Source organism: Aphis gossypii, chromosome X, assembly GCF_020184175.1.
Source record: "Aphis gossypii isolate Hap1 chromosome X, ASM2018417v2, whole genome shotgun sequence".
NCBI classification, from domain to species: Eukaryota; Metazoa; Arthropoda; class Insecta; order Hemiptera; family Aphididae; genus Aphis; species Aphis gossypii.
The window spans coordinates 48,302,143-48,326,284 of NC_065533.1; the positions used below are offsets into that span (position 1 = coordinate 48,302,143).

At 29.2% G+C, this 24,142-nt stretch overlaps 1 protein-coding gene across 1 annotated transcript in view; it reads right to left on the reverse strand.

Moving 5' to 3' along the window:
• The window catches only part of LOC114127917 (probable G-protein coupled receptor Mth-like 5), a 34,273-nt gene extending 12,714 nt beyond the window's left edge, over window positions 1-21,559 (reverse strand). The window contains exons 1-4 of the mRNA XM_050205898.1: window positions 21,058-21,559; window positions 3,854-4,079; window positions 2,317-2,617; window positions 571-843 (exon numbers count right to left, since the gene is read on the reverse strand). Coding sequence (XP_050061855.1) covers window positions 571-843; window positions 2,317-2,617; window positions 3,854-4,079; window positions 21,058-21,392 — 1,135 coding nt within the window. The 5' untranslated portion in view covers window positions 21,393-21,559. The remainder of the gene's footprint in view (window positions 1-570; window positions 844-2,316; window positions 2,618-3,853; window positions 4,080-21,057) is intronic.
• Window positions 21,560-24,142: the final 2,583 nt, after the last annotated feature.

A 24,142-nucleotide genomic window follows, 5' to 3' on the forward strand; every position in this document is an offset into this window, starting at 1 on the left:
GAATTCAATGATATTTAATTGAATATGAAAAACGATTTTTTTGATTGGAAAAATAATGAAATTTTATTCATAAATTCATAGACAAATTTATGGATTTCCCATGAATAAATAAATATTTTTTTTTTCAAAAATGAGATACCTCCATTCTTCATAATTAAAAAAAAAAAAAATACTTGATCATTATCTTATTTTTATCAAAATTATGAATTGTCACACTCTTATTAATTTAAATACATACGTATAGTGTATACCTATCATTTTCTGGCCAAAAGTATTGTTCAATATTACTGTTAAGTATTTATAAATAAATATAAAATATATAGGTAACTAAGTACCTAATTAAAATTAAAGATTATTGTGATGAAATGAAGTAAAATATTATTATTATTTTTTTACTAATTTATAAAACTTGCAATGATTTTAATTTTTGGAGGGAAATATTAGACGTGATTTGAGTTTAAAAAAAATGTGTGAAGAAAAACGGAAAACGGTAGGTAGCTTATTATTTTTGGAGGAAAATGACCCAATTTATCGTCAAGTACCCAATTATGTATATTCGATTCGACTTACCTATGGCTCCTTCTATTGATGTGGTCGTAGACGGATGCGACGAATAGTTTCTGTTAACGTTGTTGTGACGTGAGTCCAATATTAGATGTGCGAAAAGCGACATGCCGCTCATGGTTAAAGTGCAACCCCACACGTACAGCGAGTAATAGCAGTATTTGCGTCCATCGGTAATGCGCAGGAACACGTTCCGTGATTTGAATGTACGCCAAATGTAGTATCCCATTGCGTTCAGCCAAAAGAACGAACCGAGCGTGAACGTGTAAAGAAACGCATCTAAAAGAAAACCAATAATCATACATGGAGATATACATATTATTATAAAATATATTCGATTGACATATTACATAATATGATCTACAGGTGGTCACAAATAATGACGAGCTTATTCCTTCTTATCTACCAATAAATTAAATAATTTCTCGATGTACGCACTATTGATAAGTACTATAATGTGTTAAAAAGAATATAACATTTTTATTTACAACAATGAAATAATACATACCTACGATACTCGCCCGACGACGGTGATTAATATTAAGTTAAATGCGCGTTGATGTATATTGATATATGTTCGAATGCTCGAAATGATTTTAATATACACTAAAGAATTTAAGTCTTATGATGAGTTATGAGCTTTATGACGAACGCCTACCAGATATTTTACGAATTCAGCTGAGGCATTCACAGTAAAACGAAAATATGATACTTAGGGTTGAGTACCTATATAGCATACATTCTTAACCTTTTCTGGTCCATGGACCCCTTTGAAGTATAAAATATAATCACGGACCGCCCAAACAAAAAAAAAAATGAAAAAAAATGAAATAAATAAATGAAATTTTTATTATTTATTAATGATAAATGTAATACATAGGTAATACTACTATTATAACTAAAACTGTATTAAATTTTAAATTAAAAAACATTGTTATTTTCCAAGTGGCAGAATGCTGCCAAGACATTATTATTGTTATCTTAAAAACGCTATCAAAACAAATTTATTTTTGGGTTATTTAAAAAGAAAATCACAGCCACTCCGTGGACCCCCGAGCAACCATCTACGGATCCCCCAAGGAGTCCATGGATCTCCGGTTAAGAACCTATGCAGTATATAGTATCAATTGTATAATTTTGGTTGTTGTGAATTTCAATAACATAAATATAGTAGAAACCGTTTATAATGACACCGGTTGAAATGACATATTGGGTTCGTAATGACCTTAGATTGAAAGTCCCTGCAAAACTTCTATATTGTATGTATTAATTTCACTGCCTGAACTTATTCTAAGTCTTTAAGGTGTATTATAATTATTATCGTAGATATTCATCAATAATTATTGGTCATTGTCATACTTTTTTAATAAAAAATCTATTAAAATGATTTATATAATGCTTTTATGATTATTACTACTTATGTACGAATTATTTTAAATACCTACTGAAACTTAAGTAATATTTTACTTTAAAGACTTTTCATCATTATTTAATTGGGTTATTTTAAGTTTGTCATTATTTTAAATAATATACTCTAAAAAGAGATGTTTGTACCAGAAGCACATAATTCAAAACGAAGACATATTTGATTGACATATTTAAATTTATTTTAATACAAACGAGAAAAAACCCAAAAGCTCCAGTCAATGTTCTTAGTAAAACTATTTACTATGTACGATCGATATAATATCCCTTGGTACCTATAATATATTAATATATATTAAGTACAATGTATGTACAATATATACATACCAGCTGTCAAATAGCTGACGGGACCGTTGTACTCGACGAATATGCGAACGATGTTGGCGATCCGGGCTACGATCATACAGCCGGCTAGAGTAGTGACCATATTTCCGATCAAGTCTCTGAGTTGTGGCAACACGAAATGGACGATGGCGACGAGCAGCAAGCAAGCCATCGCTATGGCATGGCAAATAGGATTTACGATCCTTCGCATAACGAAATCAGAGTCCGTCCATGGAGACGGTATCTGTGGTGTACAGATGACGGCCACTTGTGCGTTAATGTCCGGACGATCAATGTCAATGACCTGCGAGAAATATTAATGATAAAAATACAAGTGATAAAAACATTAAACACTTCAACAAACTAATAAAGTTTTTGTTTATATCCAACATCTGGGTTTTAATTAATGTATTATAAAATTAAATTAATTAAATGCTAAACAATATGAAATAATATCAAAGATGTTTTGAAAAAACTTTGTCGCCACTCAAACTATGGTTGATATACATACTACATACCTATACGAGTACAATATACTACTATAATCTATACTAATATTATGAAACTAAAGAATTTGTATGTTTGAACGCTTTAATATTACGAGTAGAAACTATCAGTCCAATTTCAATACAAGTTATATCAATAAATTCTTTAAGATTCGGAGGTTAATTTTACTTTCATTTTTTAACCCTACGGGTTGATAAAGGGTGGTTTTCTAATGAATTTTTTTGGCTCACGAAATTTGAATAATTTTTTTTTATGTATAGGATTGCTATTGGTTACAAAATAAAAATTATTATAGACTCGACGACTTACCACCATGTGTTACAAGGAGTTTTTTTTTAATAAAAGAAAATAATATTTAATTTATTGTTTGTTATATACGAGTAAATATACAAAAAAAGTCAATATTATTATTTGTGTATAGCTTATAAACTCAAAAACTAATCGACCGATTTTGACGAAAGTTTCAAAGATGGTTAGATATATCAAAAAGTTTAGGAAGTACTATAAAACCCTTTCAAAAATATACCAAGTGATAAATCCAATATGCCACAGGTAGATAGTTGGCCTACCTCGGTCAAAATAGTTTACAAAGCGAGTTACGCCCGTTGCTATTTTATCCGTTCAATATGAATAAGATACACTAAAATAGTGATACATCGATATAGTGCCATAATTTTATGTTTGTTCACATATCCCGATTAAAGTAAAGTACAATTATTAGTATATATATTATTTTCTTAATATTGAAAATTATTGTCACATATTGCATTTTTAAGCAAATAATTCTAATAGTTCTTTGCGCAACGAAATAAATTCTAAGTAGAAACGAATAAATAATTATAATAATATAATATTGTCCTTATATTATTCTCTATCTTAATATATTCACACTTCAATCGAATCACTTAAATTATATACAATGTACATGCGATTAAATGTTTCCAAAGTCGAAAATCATTACATTACACTTGTCAAAACAGGCGCAGAATCTCAATGGTCTTATTATAATATTTAATAATAATTATATCTTTACTTTGTCTAAACAGTAAAATCCTTGTTCGTAATCGAAGGACCGTTCGTGATCTACGATAAAGTCTCGGTGCTGTTGTTGTTGTTCTTCGCTGCTGCCGTGCTGATGTTTGAGGACGTAATGCCTGAGCTTTCCACTTGGATACAGCACCAGACGGTCGCCAGAACCGCGGTAATGGTATACCAACCATTGTTGACGGGTCTTACAGTTTGGGAACCCGGTAGCTAATCTAAAATAAAAAAAAATAAAAAAGTTGTTAATCACAAACATATTAGAATAATAGAAAGTATATTATAATCAATTGCAAACGAGTGACAATTAGTCTGCATTTTTTAAGAGACGTAGTTATGTAAATTGGAAGATTTTTTGGTTGTGTCCAAAAATGTAATCGTTTCGATTTTATTAGGTATAAAAATTTCAACATCAATAAATTACCGTTGATGCAAATCAATGAATGTGAATGCACGCCAAATAATGTGTTTATGTTTAACAATAATAATTATAAAATAGTTAATAGACTTAATAATGTTCGAAAACCCGTCTTTGTAAAAACGTTATTCCAGAGTTCCTGTTATGTAAATACATTATGACAATGATAATCATAAATTGATTATAACATTTATTTCTTTAATTGAATGACCCCCCCCCATAAACCCATAAATTGAATTTTTCGTGTTCATTATTGTTTATTTATATATACGTATGTTATATATATTTTGTTGAGTTATCACCTCTTTTTTATTGCAAATATGCTGTTATATTATTTTATTCAACAGAGCGAGTGTGTAGCGCAGTCCCCACAGCCCTAACCGATACCGCACGAATAAGTTACCTACTTATATGTCGTATAGGTATGTCGTATATATTTTGGAGACGGTGGATTATTACGGTTAAGCGAATGCGGTATTGATCTACACCCTTCGAGCGACAACACGATTGAGCATCTTTGGCAAATTGGATTTCGCATTATACGAGCAACACCACTTTCGTCGTTGGCTTCAGCTCCTTCGCTCGTATATAATATATACAGTATCAACCCAGTCCTAAATCCCACTCACTGATCCCAGGGGTTCGAGGCCGAGCGAAGACTTGGCTCAAAGCTCTCATCGTGCACACATTTTGTGTGTATTTGTCTCGTTTTCAGAGTACAAACAATATTGTGTAAAGTATGTTATTATTATTTCTCGAGAAGGATGAAAATCACGAGTAAGTACAAATACATTAAAATAACATACATAATCATACAAATGGAACGGTTACACTGTACGAACTTGGCGCTAAAGACCGATATCAAAAACATTTTTATTTTTTTTATTGGATTTTATTATAAAAATTATGTGCACCAGTAACAATCTTTTATAAAAACACTTGAGTTGTATTCAATAGATTTGTTTTATGTACGTATAATATGATATTGTAGCATGATACGAAAATGACACAGTAATTAATAATTGTATTATAGGTATGTTGTGGTATAAAGTAGATAGACCAAACTTTGTTTGATAATTTTATGCAAATTCAGAACAGACTTGAATTTATAGTAAAACTAAGAACTTAATGAAATAAAGTGCCCATATGTAAGTACCTAATATACTAATATTTTGTAACAAAAAAGATAAAAAAAAAATTAAATTAAAAAAAAAAACTTGTGAAATAGTTAGGTAGGCTAATTTTATTTTATATTTTTAAATCTAGTAATTGGATTAATTACTGATAGAAACCATTGACATGTTTATAAAATAATAAAAGATATACGTAAATACGTGTTCAAAAAATCATTTGCTTAATAGTTATTTTTTTAGTGTACATCAAGATATACATATATTTTTTTAATTAACTAGTCCCCATTTTAAAAGATGTATTTTGTTATTTAATATTTTTTGAATATCTATACTATAATATAGCGGTAATAATATGCTTAATAATTATGGTTTGTTCTGCAGCAAATGCCGTTAGAACTACATTAATCTAAATTATGGCTTAATTGTTAGATAAACAGTCTAATGTTTGATTTTCAATTTTTTTTTTTTTAAGTATATTATATAATTTGGAATTATATTAATATGTGGTCTTACTATTCAATCGGTATTTGAAAATTCACCTAGGTATAATAGTATGAATAAGTTCATCAAAAAAACCACCCACCGCTCACACACTAATATAATATTATGTTAAGCTTAACACAGTTAATAGACAATAGTAATATACACCATTATCATTGTACACTGTATGGAATATATTATAGTCAATATGAATGGCAGGTGATACACGTTATAGGTACTCTAAATATTATAACGACTTTATAAAGTACACTAAGCTCTTGAAATGGTTATGTTATTTTAGGATAGAATTAGTATTACACATTATTGCTAGTACCTACTGTGCTTGTTAAAAAATAGGTGACACGTCAAAATATCCCGATCAAAATAATTTGTAAACCAAATATCACAGAAAAATATCCCCGCAAAATATAAAAAAAATTAATAAAATAAGTGATGAGAAGAATTATTGTGATTACCGTGATACTCATTGGGTTCGCGTTATGTACGTAATTATACATACAATTGTTCATTATAATCATAATATTATATAAACATTAATTGACAGTTATAGATGAATGTATTATCTTCTAAACTACAGGCACAATAAATATTTCGGACGTTAGATTAAAATAAAAAATTGTGATAAAATATGAATATATATATATATATATATATCAATATCATGATTTATGCCATAATATGTTATGAAAAAAACTGTGAATTTGTAGAAATGTGGATTTTTTAACGATTTTGAAATGTAGCTTTGTGAGTATATAATTTGAATTATATGTAACAATGAATTCATTTATGAAACTTTTATTAAACATTTTTTTGTTGGCATTTTTAATGCATTAAGGTTTTTAGTGTATTAAATTCACAGCCATAGTTATTAATTTACTATATTATAACAATTTGTCAAGTTATCCGTAATATTTAAGTGAGTATTACACTTTATATATTATAATATGGGTAATGAATATTACTAATCATTACTAATGACGATTATTGTAGTTTTTAGGGCAAAGATTGTATATACAATGAAAGAACAATCAAAAATATTGTTATTCTTTTATACTTCAAAGAATGCGAATATATTTGTTTTTATAAATGCAATGTGTCAAACACTATATTTTTTACGTCTCCGTGCGCAATCATCATTATTCTTGATTGAGATTGTGGTTTTACGTTTGCCATTATTAATATATTGATACACACGCTTACTGTAGCTCCATATTCGGACATTTTTGCGTTATCGTTTTTTTTTTTAATTTCACAATAATCGTCCAGCTACATACCAAAAAATTATAATAAAAATAACTAATTTCATTTTTTATATTTAATATAATGATTTATCCTAGAGATAAATAACTGTAATAAATATAGATGAATTTTCCACTGATCGGGGAAAACTATAATCATTGCACTTACGTGACTATACGGCAGCTATATTAATTTTCTGGCAATGAACTATTTTAGAATAATTAATTTAAAAATGTCATAAAACTCGATACGTTTAGCTTAATTGACTTCCAAGAGCTAATGCAATCAATACAGATGTATAAAATAGAATAAACATTAAAGAGTATACCAGTATATAACCAATATTTATATAGGAGTATACATTATAAGAGAAAGTAAATGAATTATTTCTCACAAATATTGTTTACACGTGTTTTATGATAGTAAATAAAATATAAAATTACGATTCGATTCAATCCTCTATTTAATATTTTAAACACTTCAACGTACTTCGATATTTACCTTATTTAAGATTTAGATTCGTGCAGCATATAATACTAATAAATCATTTTTTAATATTCGCGTGGAATTTAAATCAATACACCTACCTATATAGTCATTTAATAATGTTTCTTTGTCTACCACGAATCACGAATGAACAAAAATAAAATGTTATATATTTCCATGAATAAAATTTAAAAATGCTAAATGGCAAGGTTTTATAGTAATGAAACAATAACAATCAATAATGGTATTGATGATTGCTTTCATTAACGCATCTATACGTTGGCGTATTTTGCGTAAAGCATTTCATATTTTTTTAAATGATTTCATGTGTGTTTATTTTATTTTCATTTTGTTCTAAACTATTATAAGAACAATATGATTTTGAAGCTTTTTCGTATTAAAAAAAAAAGTTCGAGAATCTTTGAAGAACCCATTATATGTTATAATATTATAATAATACATTGCTCCGTGCTATATGGAAACGGTTTAATCATATTTTACATGAATTCATTCCAAAAAAGTTGTTTGGGTTCCTTACACACAGGTAACCCAATTTCGTTACGCCTTAGGTGTATGTTCATAATTGAGGCAAAAGATGCTTATTTGCTTTAAATCCGTATAATAATATTCAATATAAAACCATATAATAAAGTATTAAGTAACAGCTCTATTACAATGTGCACAGAGACGTGACATATTGTTCACTAAATTATTTATTTCTACGTCAATTACGTGCTTGCGTATATAGGAGATTGTATTCCACTGCAGGCAGTATAATAAATTATTTTACTCTCCGTTGGGTCTTCCTCGAAGATACAAACACTAATGTCGGTATAGGTTAATCGCGTCTGAGTAAACTTTCATACAATTTACCTTCACCCTTAGGGTTTCTCACCCCGAGCAATAAGAAAGAACAATTATATATATATATTCATTATACCTTTCTTTTGGTAAAATGTGCTGCCTACACGAATGATTCAATTACGTATATTACTTTGTATTATTAAAAAAAAATCAATTTGCTCTTTTGTTCCTTTTTTGAAAAAATCAGAAAAGCAATTTAAATTCACGTTATTTTAATTTTTGTTGTAAATAACGATTGCAAACATAACGATTCAATTAACACGGACACGATGCTTCCAAAAAATGTTCCTTATAATATATATTTACTATTTATACAAACATTTTTCGTATGCAAACATTGAAGAGCTACTTAAAACCAAGATCAGCTGAACCAATCAAAATGAACTTTGTAGGCCATTTCGATGAATGTCGAAAAATTGTTTAATAAATATTATTATTTGTTTTCTATTATTGCTGCATATAATAATGAAAAATCTTTCTATGTTATGATAAAATACTTTTTCAAACAGATGTATTTTACATTAAGTCTAAATATAAATAGAATATATAGAAATATATTATATACTGTACATAATTGAAATGTAAAAATAAATATTTTTTTATATAAGTCAAAAAATCAATAATACAGACAATCTCGTGAATCGTTCTTATTAATATTATGATTTGATGTTTTAATCTCATTGAAATCAGATTATACAAACGATATTTATTAAAAGTATTATTTGATTTATATACGAACTTTAAGTGTTTATGAAGTTTTTCAAACTTTAAGACTCTTTAATATAGTAATAAACCATCATTGTATTTAGTACTGAAATATTTTTTTATTTATCAAATTTGAATGATTGAATAGTAAATAGCAGTACATGTTTTAAATTGAATGTATTAAGTCTATGGGATTAAAAATGGAATACATTCAAAACCAATGAAAAATTATAAGATTTTAAAAAGTGTTCATAATATGGTAGGTACTATAGGGATAATAATTGAATAAGATCCAAAAAAGTCGAGCATATATTCTTCACTTAATAGAAAAGTATATGAAATCAATAACAATTAGTTAATTATTTATTTTATTTTTTTAAATCACAGTAAAAAAGACCAAAACTTTTTGATTTAAAAGTCTATAATATATATATATATTTAATATAAGTGATACATTTAGATTTCCATAATCATTATATTAAAAGGTTTTAAATTATTTGAAAAATATTATTTTTATAAACAGTTTAGATGAGCGAAGTTGCCAAGGGTATCCCTCAAAATATTGTTTCCCCGTTCTCTTTATCAAAGCTAAATAATTATACCTAATTCATTAACTTCCTGTTCGAAATTAAACTATAACCTATCCAAGTACCTAATCTAAAAAATATTCTTCTGGATATTAAATTAAAAATGTATGCCATCCTTCAAAAATGCAGTACACTTAAATAATTATTATGCAAATATTTAAAAATATATATTTATGATTTTATATAATGATTTATAAGAATATTATGTAAGAGTTGAAACTTTTCAAAATAATGAGTGTATATATTTAAATGTATTTCATTGTATAGTGTTCAAATAAGTTGTAAGTATAAAAATAATAATAATTTATGTAAAAGGTGAAATAATTCAATAAAATATTACAAAAATAATTTCTGATAGTTTATAATTAATATCTATTTAATAAAACTGGTCTTTATAATAATTTTTTCCTAGTCTTATAAAAATAGAATTATATAGGTAAATGAGGACAAATTTAAAACTATCAAATTATAGAGATATCATTATGAATTAGATTTTTTTATAATATACTAAACTTAAAAAATTTAATATTTTAATTACTTTGATTAGTCGTGTAATAATATACATAAAATAGTTTGACAAATGAAAATATTTATTCAAGTGTGATTTTAGTCAAGTAAATTACCTTGTCTATAAATCTAAACATATAATTTCGTAAGATGATTAGAATAATAATTCGTATGCTTTAAATCTGGAAACGGCTGAACCGACTAGGATGATATTTTTTACGATGTTCGAAGATTGTAAAGAAATATCAATGTAGGGCGCAGTTAGACAATTTCATAAGTCAAGTTTATACCTTGTTGATCGAACTGAACGGAATTTTATACAAGTTAATTTATTATAGATAAATTACGTAGTCACCAGATTATAAGGATAGACGGTTTTATACATAGGAATATATAGTTTTTTTTAATGAATTGTCGAACGTAACATGCATTATGCTATTATGCATTAAATATTCTCATAGAAAATACCCTATAATATGATCTTACTTTGTTTAACAAATATAAACAATCACGAAACTCTTTATAAGTTTAGATCAGGGATGAGCAACTTAAAGTTACTAAGGGGCCAATTTTTATAACTTCATATTCTAGCAGGCCAGAGAGGTCAATAAAATTTACAATTACAATTTACTTTTTTTACTAATAATGTTATGACTTAATGTTATATAACAAAATAAAATACTTGTAAACGCTAAAATATTAAATAGCAATAAATGTAGCACGGAACAAATAAAAAAGGTACTCGATCCGCCAATTACCCATCCCTGGTATAGATTGAAGTCATAACTTCAAAACGCCCTAATGTGTTATGTATAAATATAATACTAAAGTTTAGTTAACTGTATACTTTTAAAAACGAATTTTCAAACAATAATCTCCAGATTAAATACGACCCACAGGCGATTGCTTTTGGTCCAATTCGTTAATCTCGAATAATACATCAGCTGGTCGACTTACGATTGGTAAATAATTCAATAGGTAATAAAAACATCTGCTTTAAAAACATGTTTCATTAATAAATATAGTAATCATTTTTATTATTTAATGCTGATAAATTATACATTTGTAGACTTTTTAATTCATAATAATATAATAAGTGATTATGAATCATAAATTGTATTTGTTTAATCATAAAAGACTTATCAATTCGAATGCCATTCGCTCAAAACAATCTAGTTAAACACACATTTAATCTTATCTCAAATACTACGAATATTTTTCTTGGAGAATACCTGATGGTTGATGTTATTATTATTATTATATTAATATGGATTTTGATTGGTGCTCAAATTACTTGTATAATACCATATAATGTATAATAACAATTACAATAACAATAGTATTCAACAATAATTTAGGAATTTTATAAAGTATAATTGTATGAAAATATTTGATACAAAAAACAGTGTTGCTTTATAAATGTATTAAGAGTACATTATATACCATAATGTGTATAAATACATACATCTAAAATCTTAACGGACTATAAAATATTTATAAAAGTAATAGGTACATTATATAAATAAAATAATATAATTATCAATACTGCAGATTATCATACTACTCATTTCTTTAAATGAGAAATTAATTAAAAATAATTACAAAGTTTTTATAATAGATTATTATAATAAATCAAAATAAACTAAAATGTGATTTATAAAAAATATATCGCGTAAAAACTATTAAATAAAAGTTTGTACACGTGTGCACGTGTTGTAAAGGGTGCAAAAGTAATAATACCTATGGTCTTACACGATTTTATTTTGATATTGGCAGTATTCGATAACAAGCTTTATTACATCAACACTCCAACCACTGAAATAAAATTTAATTCACTCTACAGAATAAAAAAAAAACACAACATTATTCAATGCAATGAAATGAAATGGAAAGAAAATAAATGAGGTAGACGAGTTTCACCTCTTGCAGAAGTGTCATCGAACTTATAAAAAAGTACTTAACAAATTGGACCTAACATAGCAGTCCCAAGACACTATCAGTCTAACTTACCTCAAGTCCTATAATAAGTGAGGTGCTTAACATTTTAAATTTATAAAGTCATACTTTTTTTTTCATTTTCAATAAAATAATTATTTTTGAAATCAGTGTTCTTTATATTTCGTAATAAATTGCCAATTGGACACCTATTTATATTAATTCGATAAATCATTAAATAGAGAAGACGTGGAATTTATTATTTATTTAAATGTGTAACTTTATTTTTTACTCATAACTCATAAGTATACGTAGATTTTATACACACAATATGAATATTTAAAAATTAAATTAAAATCATAATATTAGTATTTAACATTTAGGTTTAAAATATTTTTAGATGATTCAATTGGCAATAAATATTTAATAAAGAGTCAATAATTAAGTTATTCAGTTATAGTGTAAAATTATATAAAAAGAATTGTAAAATTAATTTTATAGTTGTACTAAAAATTTTAATTTAAAGTTAAATACAAAAGTATTTTGTTGAGATCATTATTATTTTTTCACCATTTTATATAGTTGAATAAATTACTGTGTGTTGAAAGATGATAATAATTAATATGTCAGGCGTTATTTACCATAATAACAATGTTAAAATAAAAGTCAAATTATTGTAACAACAATGTTCAAAAACAAAACTGTGTATTTTAAAATCGATAAACTATAAAAAAAAAAATATGGTTAAATAAGAATATTCGAAAAACAAATAATAATATGCTAAAAGTCAAATAATATTACGTGAAAAACAATTTAGAGACAAATTAAATTTCTTTAACGGAATAATAAAAAATAAAATCATGTGAATTAAATTAAATTTATGACCTTGTTATTAATTATGTGGAAACGTCAGAACTTAGCATTTCAAATTTAAATAATTAAGTTACAATTTCGATCTAAAAATTGCTATTTTAATAAATATATATATATATATATATAATATTCAATACCTAAATACCAAACATGTTTCCAATTTATACTGGAGTGAATTTCAATCAATTCTCAGTAACAGTATAGATTTAAAAACTAAAAATTATTTAGGTAATTCAATCCAAACAAGAGTAATAGACTCAGTTTTCTCAAACTTCCATGGATACTAACCACTTCTTTCTCACAGTACTCATTCGCTCTTTGGTTGTACTAAAAGGAAACAATTTATGTTACATAATACAAAAAAAAAATCAAAATGTCGTGTCGCATAATTATTATTTATTATTAATTATATGATACCTATTGATTGAAATACACTAATTAACTTTATTGTTAACTTGTTTATTAGTTGTTCTATAACATAATCGTTCAATACTTCAATATCGATACCGATATAGCTATATTAAAGTAACTAAGCAAGGACAATGGTTCTCAAACTGTGGTACGCGAAAGTTACACGCGTTATAGTATACGCAACAATAGCGTTGTAGATTTATTACGTAAAATTAATACAAAATTCTGTTAAATATGCCTATATTTATATAATGATACTGTTTATACATTATTTTTGTTATAAATGTATTAAAATGTTTTGAATAGTTATACTTTTTTCATCATTAGTGGTACATTACTGATCCGAATTACACGCATGAGTGGTACATGAAAAAAAGTTTGAAATCTTTGAACTAGATAATAAACAATATACGAGGTAAGGTATTAGGTATTTTTTTATATGTATACTTAATAATAAGAATAAACCAAAGTCACTCAACCGTATGTAAGCAATATAGCTGATACACAGAAATAATAACCATTATACGCGCGTATACCTTTTATGTACCTATAAAGATGATTTTTTTTTTTTATTAATTAGGATTGCGAGTAAAATAATCGTACTTAAAGTTCGGCGCCACTATACTTCGCCACATTTTGATTTATAATATATATATATAGATATGATATCGGTTCGGTAAAAAAATTCCAAGAGGACGATGGCTGCAGTACCCGTCCTTGTATGGGACGATTCCACATAACTCGTTACACCACATAGACACAATCACATTATAATAATGTACACGACATAATAACTAATAAGACGTGTATTATGTCCTATTGAACGATTCGTCAGTGTTAAGGTCAGTGCTACAATACACTGTTGAGCGCCTCAAGGAGTGTACACATGTGCACGCGGAAGCCATCCCCCCTTCACGCAACGTATATTCATAACTCATTCGCGACGAATATAATTATACCCATCCGTCAGAATCCGATAGGTAATAACATCGAATTTTAACTTTTAATTTCTATAATATATACAACGCTGGAAAATAGTTATTTATTTAAGGACCGGATATTATTGAGCCTATTTTTTAATTTTTTCTTACCATTTTCATAGTTACGTATCATAAATTATTCGTATATACATATAACACAACAATATTAACAATACCGACGTTATAATTTTGAATGAGAATTTAATTTAAAAATTATAATAATAAATAAGTTAATTTTGGCACGAAAAATAAATATGCAAGTGCAGTACTTACGAGCTTTCATTAGGTATAAATAGAACCATTATAATATGAGCCACTTGTTATAAAACGATATTGTGTTATTTACTATAATAACTGTTGAAATCCCCCTAATCAAATGGTCCATTAAATTTTATTTTATAATATGAATATTATTCCTCAGTGAAATGGATTTATATTTGTTAAAACAATAACAATACTTGTTTGTTTGAATAATAAGCTATACAGTTTTCGATTTCAATTTATAAACCAATAATAACAATAAACTTTCAAAGTTATTTTTTTAACAAACGATTTTACACCCCATTGCAATACTTGCATAACATGCATACTTCAGTTTTTAATCGAATAAAATGGATTCGAATGATATTCATAATAAGTTTTATCAATCGTGCGTAAACACAATTTTTTTTTATAAGCCTGCTAAAATAACTGAAAGAGAGTACGCAATGATGTGTAGTTTAAATAAAAATTCAAAAAGGAAATTATAATTATTATACCATCGTCATAAAACAACCACACTAATAATAAACGCAATCTTGAGCCGTAGCAATTGAACAGAAACAATTGCAGCTGGCTGCAAGTATAAAATATATATACATAATTATGTACGTATGTATTTTTTTTCTTCTATATTTTGTATCCCATCTGTTCCTCTAAAATAATAATTATTATTACTTCCTTTTCAAATAAAGAGTAAAAATAAAAGTCATAAAGCTTTTTTTTCTATTTATCTGAAGATATTGCCTACATCATAAACATTTATTATAATAAAGGGTCTGCAGGATTTTTACGCACGCTTTGTGTGTAAGTATATGCTTGACTGGAGTAAGAAATTTTTGATCTTGAAATACGAATACCAAAACGTTTATTTTGGGTATTATAAAAGCATATTTTAAGGTAGACAGAATATTTCAAGAATTTTTCATATTTGTGAATATATATATGACATGTTAGATTGTGCAATGTGTAAAGAAAAATCAATGGTTTTCTTTTTTATAGAAAACTGGAAAATGTTTAGTAATTCATGGATAAGTATAAGTATACATCGAAAAAAAAATCATAAATATAGAACGACTTTAAGTAATGTATTTAGTGTTTTTTTACAGTGTTCTGGGTAAAGTCAGTTAGGTATATATACCCGTAATGGCGTAATACTAAAGTACAACTAAACATTAAAAGAATAATTTCGCTATAATGTTTTATATAAATATATACTATATATAATAAAACTATAATAAATCAACTCTTTTTTCTTTCATTTTATTCCTTATTATTTCAAAATAACACATGGAATTGTATAGCTTTTTTTCATTCTAAATGATAATTATATATTGTGTGAAAGCAACTTTTTTTAATATAAATCTCTGATATATTGAGATAAGATATGTGGATGGGTCGTAATAATCCATTCTTATACATAATGTACGGTCAAGCATTCTAAATTCACGACATTCTATTTTGTTCTAAACTAGGTACTCTAGAACAAACATTTTTTGCACATATTGTACTGAGAACTCGAGAATCATACAGTTTATAATATTTTAACCGAAAATCGTCACTGTTTTGATTATTTTTTAAGACTTTGGAGAGTACGCGCGGTACAATAATTTATACTGAGGCGGACGAAAGAATCATATTTTAATAAGGTTTTCAGGGACATTATTAAAGTCTGGACACTAATCGTAATAATACTAATATTATGTAGGCACAGTCGCGGTGCAAGCGCTGCGGACAGCGTACTTTTACGCTTGGTCAGCCGTCCCGACGGCAAAATGGCAATCTGTCGCGTACACGTACGTATGCGGCGCGTAAGGAATAACAGAAAAACAATGCGAATCGGCGAACGTTTTTTTAAAAAACCGGTTCCCGGAATGTCGGCTCGCAATGCTCGTATACGCAGTCACATATACGCGTACATAAGGTTCGGTACACATAAAAAACATAAACGAGACGAAGAAAAAAAAACACACTACGGCACGACGACGGCGGCTCGACTATATTGGCGGGATATAATATTATAATCGTCATTATGTAACTCGCTTGGTCGCGAGTAGCTCGCAATATTATTATACAAAATAATGTATTATAGGCAGGATAATAGTCGTAGGTATAGTCGGTTCTCCGACAAGAGAATGCGAAAGCTGCCAAACGAAACGAGTGAAAATGTACAAGCAAACCCCTTTGCACAATCACGCATAAACATAATACAATCTACTATTGACTCAAACACAACGGTGTACTTAAATATAGTAATATTATTCACGAGTTTTGAAAAAAATGTGCTGAAACGGTTTTAAAAATTACGACGGTTTGAGTACCTACGTATGGTACAAATTCTCCGCCAGCCAATACGAAGCATGGTCGTCACTGCAGCTCGACGAATTCGACGAAAACGCAATATTATATTTTAGATTTGTTTTGAGTCATAATAAATGTCAGTCAAAGTAAATCGACTGCGAACGACGAGACGAGGAAGTGTGTTTAAAAAATAATATATTCACCCCGGGTGTCGAGCTGTACGATTCCTCCGAAACGTTGCTGTGCAATCTGATGAAAAATGTCGAATCGTTGTATTATTATTATATATAATATGTAATATAACATACATATTTATTGGTGTGTTGTCGTCATTGCCACCACCAACGCCTCCGCCGTGAGCAGCTATGACCCAATACTAAATATATTGATTGACTTCAGTGTTTCGATAAGCACATCGGACGATTCGGACGTCATCGAAACCAAAATATCGTTTTCGTATATTACCAAGATCATAAAGTTCCAACGACGACAATAATATTATAATTTATACGGTCAAGCTAAGTTTACGAATTTTCAGGGAGAGCTATTAAGTCTGATCCACGGTCCAACTACCTATACACAATGCGGATAATAATACTATAGCTATACAATGGAATATTAAAAATAAAAATAAAAATAAAAAATATTAATATTTAATACTCCTGTTAACATCAATTATCGAAATAATTAGCTTAACACGGGCAAACATCACGGGAAGAGGACTGTGACTTAAATAAAATTTTGAGCAGGTTATTTATTACACTTTTTATTATTAAGTAATGTAAATAATAAATATGTATTGTACATAATTATATTTTGATTTCAATAAAAAAAAAGATATATAAATACAAATATTAAGTATTTAAAAATTCAATATTAAAATTAAATGATTCTCACAATTCTTAAGAATTAAAAAAGATAAATGTATAACAGAAAACATCGTTGAATATTCAGGGGAAAAAAACATTAGAGACACAAAATGTGGATATAAATATCACCTTTTTGGGATACCTGGTCACGACAATACATAGAAGAAAACGAAAAGTATATCTAGAAGCCAAAAAAGCAATATAATCCACAAATACATCGGTGGGAGTATTACAAATTTTGCAGACACAAAAATCCATACAACTACCTATAGGCGGGCACTCAAATAATAAATATATACACATATTATACTTCTTAAAATAATGAATAGTCCGTGTAGTCAATATTAATTTACTATGATCAATAATACTATTTTTTATAAATATGTTTAAAAATAATTTAATCTAAGAATATAACTATGTTACGCAAGGCCACACGAAGATACTTTAAAATTTATTGAAAGTTAAGCATAAACACAACACTTTTGTGCAAAAAATAATATATTGTTGAACACAATAATAGAATGAAAACAATGAGGTTTACTTGATTTATAAATGTTACATCTTTTATGTTTATATCGTTCACTTGTATTTTGTTTTTTGGAGAAAAATATCGGTTTCACAAGATATCAGGTATCGTCTAGTATTAAACATAATAATACCTCATCGAAAAAATATGAAAAATTACCATAGATCTATGATGATTAGAAAGCTACAAATATTTATGTACCAAAGCTCAAATTCAACTAAAATAAAAATTCGAAAGTTTTTTCCAAAATACCCCAATATATATATATTGGTTTGCATAAAAATTAATAAACTGAATGGACTAATTTATTATGGGCCACTAAATCGTGGACATTAGCACATTAGCTATATTTATTCATTAAATGTCTAGTGATTGTTTATGCAACTAAAAGAAGTTAAAATTAAAGTGCCGTGTCCCCGATGACTAATTTTTTTTATTTTACCAACAGAATGTGTTTGTTTAGTTGTGTGAACTTAATACGTTAAGTCAGGTAATCTTCATTGGTAAGCCCACCGGATTTCAGAAGAAAAAACATACACGCGTGGGTACGTAATATATTATGACATTATTGGTATGCCATACACCTGTTTCCGATGACTCTCGAATGACGAATATCGTATTATCATAGTATTATTGTTCGCATTAGGTATTTGTATATGTATTTTGAGTATAATAGACGTTTACAACGAGCGTGAATCATTCGAACGTAAAAATCATGTTTGACAACACACAAGCACCAATATATTATAGTATCCATTAAAAATAAGTTACTGTAAGTATAACATTACCATAGTACAAAACACATATCGATAAACTCTATCTTTGACAATAATTCAATCAAATATTATAGTACAATATAGCAACAAATGAAAAGGATAATTGATATTGTGTCAAAAGGTCGGTAAGCATTAAAATTAATCAATTATCGTTTTCGTATACCGAAATATGCGATAGAGGTAATAGAAGTGAATAAAAATGAATTTCAAGGCTGAAAGGGTCATAGAATAGTTCAAATAATAATAGCGCTCAAATACCGAAATATGAAATCAGAGCAATATAGAAAAAGTTTAAAGATAGGTACACCTCTAAGATTGTATAATTGGTACATTATAAAACCGGAAAAATATTAATGATATTATTCATAAGGTTATAACTGCAAACATAATAATATTATTTATGGAATTCGATAATCATATGCTTTAGTTGTTTGAACATAATTATAATATTATTTCGCTATTTCGATCCTGACGCGCTACCCTTTTGTAAATTGCATATTATACATAAACAGAAAATATTATGTATACGATACTGTGTATATAATATTATACGATAGGTATCTGACGTATAATGTGACAATGGTCGTGTTTGTTATACGCGTGTGTGTTGTCAGTCTCTCTCTCTCTCTAACTCTCTCACCCCACCCCCACCCGTCACTGTTACTCTGTCTTCAGCACCGCGTCGTGACTGATGACTTTCTCGGTGTGTGCCTCGGTTATTATATTATTATTATTGTTATTTTTTAGAAAAAAAAAATATTATATTATACAGACGAATCGACAAAATAATATTAATTACTAACGTGGCGGCAGCGACTACGTCATGTCCTTCGATTCGATTGCATCATTGCATATAATATACTATAGCGCCAATAAATATAGTATCGCTTATAAATAATAAGATAATATTATAATATAAACTATAAAATCACAGTAGGTATGTAGGTACTTCCAAACCACGTCGTCACCGTCGAGTACATATTATTATTGTTATACGTACTTACGCCCCCCCGTCGCGCTTCGTATATTGTACTATTACGCAGCCCGGAACAGCGGATACGCTCTCAGAACATCTACCTACACACTCACACACACACGTGTAGTACCGTTAAATTTTCATTCTATACAACACGTTCCGTCGAGAGCGTCTGTCCGGTGTGGTGCGAGTAGTACACTATACGTGTTTCGTGCTCGCCGATTGTATGCGCCTTTACACTATATTATCGCACGAGGGTTTGCGGTGCGATCGATCTGAATAATATCATGTTCTTCGCGTGACATTGTCGACCCGTCGAGCAGCAGCTGCAGGTACGGTCGTCATCGTCGTTTGTTTGTATCGCCCGCAGCAGTCCCTCATACGCCGTATACTATATTATAATGCGATCGAAACGATATTGACAAAATACGCAGGAAGTGTACTATTCGGTATACGGTACGGAAATCGGCGCCGGAAATACGTTTCCCCGGATATCATTTCGCCGTCGTATATACCGCGTACTTACGTACCTACGTCGCGTGCGACGCACGTATAATTTGCGGGGACACTCACCTGCCGGGGGATGAAGGGGTTGACGGGCGAGCGGTGATCCTGCAGTTATCGATTTAGTAACGGTTTTTTGCGCTATTGGGGGGGGGATGGAAACGAACAAACGAACGCGACGATTCAAAAGTTCTTTTGGCCGACCGTTAAATTCGAATGTGGACACGATAATGTTTAAACTATCGTCGGACGTCGTGACTTAAATCATTATACCTTTACGTATTATAATATTATAATAATATATGTTCGACCGATTTGAAATTAATATTTTAGATCAGACGACTCACTTGTAGGGCACGGACGAAGCGGGCAGGATGTTCTGTCCGGCGGCGGGCTCGTCTTCGTGGCTGGCGCTGAACTCGGGCGTCCAGGGCGCGGTGCCGGTTTCGTTGGCCTTCCGGCACCGGTTGACGACGACGATCTCGTCGCGGCCGCAACACTTGTGCACCACCGCCGTGGCCGCCGCCTCGGTGGCCCCGGCGGCGTTCTGCTGCTGCTGCTGTTGCTGTTGCAATCCGGCCGCGCAAGCGTGCAGCTGAACGAGCACCGCGAACACCAGCCGCAGAACGCGGCCGCGGCCGCCGTTCAACGATGACCGGCTGCTGCTGATGACGACGCGCATCGCCGCATGTTCACGACATGGCCGGACGGGGCCGCGTTCGGTTCGAGGATTTCGGTCTACGGACGGAACGTGACGTGCGCGCGTGTGTTCGCGTCGCCTTGCGTGGCGGTTGTGTGGTGCGAGTGTGCGAGCGCGCGCCCGAGCTCGGCGCCCGGTCACCGCGGGTCTGGTTTTGTTATTTCGTATATGGTTTTCAGGTGGGTTTCGTTACGTCGTGTTTTTTTTCATTGTCGGCCGCCGCCGCGCGCTCCTCCCGCGCTAACCGCCGCCGGTGAGGAGTGGCGGGGGGTAGCAACGGTAGTCGGTTTCCGAGTGATGGTGGTGGGGGGGGGACGCGACCGTAGAGCGGCGGCGGCGGCGTCGCGGGCCGCGTTCGAGCCGGACGTGAGAAGCGCACGCACGCGCACCGCGTTTTGCGGCGTGTACCTCCGCGGAACGTGTTCGAGAACGTGTGGTCCGCGAGTTAGGTTCGAGCGTTTCGTTTTTATTTATTTTTTTTTTAAATATCTACACACTATATACACAAAAAAATATTGCTAGATATATAACTTATGAGAGTAAATCTGTGACTTATTGACGTGTGGGTAAATCTTCGTAACGAATACAATGTATACATAATTATTCTACTTTAAATAATAGTTTTTGTTTTTTTCTAGTAACAAAAATATTTTTAAACATTTTACCGTTGATTATCATTGTCAACCATAAAATATCGAATTCGTGAGAGATGATGTCATTTTCATCAAGAATATTAGAACAATTTACGCGAACTACATCGATTTACATCATTTAGTTCATATTATATTCCATTTAGGCCCTATAATACTTAAATATTTACTTATGAAAATCAAGTTATTTTAAAATGGCAAACAAAATAATCTAGGTATATGCGTAGTTTTTTTATATATATTCATAATTTATATTATGGGGTTGAAGATAAATCATTGGGTGTTTGAGTTGTTCATTTTTTTGTTATCAGTGACTAAGTACGACAGTTGGTTTAATCAAAGTCATCTGGATAATTTCGTGAATAATGATAACAAAGTGTTATTTCTTGACTTCTGGTAAACGTCACGTACACTAGATAACTCATCTAAACAGCGAAACATGCCTTCTATGCTTTCCGATTACAGTAATAATATACGATCAACTGTAGAAACGTGTGGTATCTTAAAATTCACAGTTACTAAATATACAATTAATAATAATATTATATTTTTCGAATAAACAAATTATTTAAACTGTAATACTTTGAAATAGAAATACTTGAGAAGTTATTTCAAAAGTATAAAAAAAATATGAAATTCAAACATTCATAAAAAATTAGTATGATTTTTCGGTAAATATATTTGCATAAAAATTTTCGTTTTTTTTATTATTATTTTTTTATGTTAAAATTACCCAATTATCATAGTACCTGATAAGAGTATATTTAATATTGACTCCTTAAGTCCTAAACATAAGCGAATAATTAGTCACATTCATTGGGGCTTAACATGATTGTCTTATTCATGTAAACACATATTTTTAGACGCTTCAACCGTCTGGTGTGGTTTGATTACGTTTTGGGGGGCTTAGGATCCCCAAGTCCCTCCAATATCCGCCTCTGCTCCTAAAACTACCATTTAAATTCACTTTCACAAGAGCAATATTGATATTGAAAATCAAAGCATTTTGCACTTCATTGTAAAATCAATACATATTATTCATTGCCTAGTTCAGAATCTAAAATACAAACTAAAAAGTTTTTATACTGTAAAAAATGGCGGACTTACTTAACACAAAGTACCTAACTTTTTTTCAAATATTTATTAAACAATCTGTAAATATGTTCTTTACAATAAGTTTAAGTGATGTATAGGTGTAATAATGATTAAGTTTTGAAGGAAGAATCCATTCAGTGATGTAACTTTTAAGATAAATTCAACTTAAAATTTAAAAATTTATAAAATTACGCGAATAAAATATATAAAGTATGTAAAATGATCCAAAATAAACCTAATAAAATCAATTCACAATTATATTATCTTAAAACTCAGCTATATAGAATATATATAATATACGTCAACCAATTAATAAAGCTTAAAAAAATTAGTTAAAGACATATTAATAAGCTTTATATAAAAAAAAAAAAACAAATAATTATTTTGTACGAAAATATCATTGTTCAGGTATGAAATTTATTTTAGAATTTTATCTAATATAAAAATAAAAAAAAATACTATATGCATTAAAATATAAAAAGAAATAATTTATATTTTAAATAGTTATATTATAAAACAAAATTGACAGTATTTCACATACTTTCAATTAAATTTATCTCTAAGCAAAATTATAAAATTCACATCCCTGCAGATAGCAATGATAAATTTCAGAATAATCAGAATATAATTTAAAAATTAGTGCTTCAGGTTAACAATCGTAAAAAAACTAACAATGTGATAAGAATATGAACTATCGAAAAATGTTCGAAAAAATTAAAAAATTAAAATTAGTTTTTGATAAGTTTCTAAAGTGCTGTGTTGTTAGTAGCACGTCTATGTCTATTTATTAACATAATATTATACGAGTATATTATAAATATACAGAGTGCGCAAAACATTCTCCATAGGTTTAACATGGCAATATAAAATTACGTATTTACAATATTTAAGAATGGTGGGAATTGAGTCTATTTATGTAGGAGGACGGGAATTTTATTTTGATAATAATTAATATCGGTTTTAGACTTTTAGTTTTAAACGAGCGTT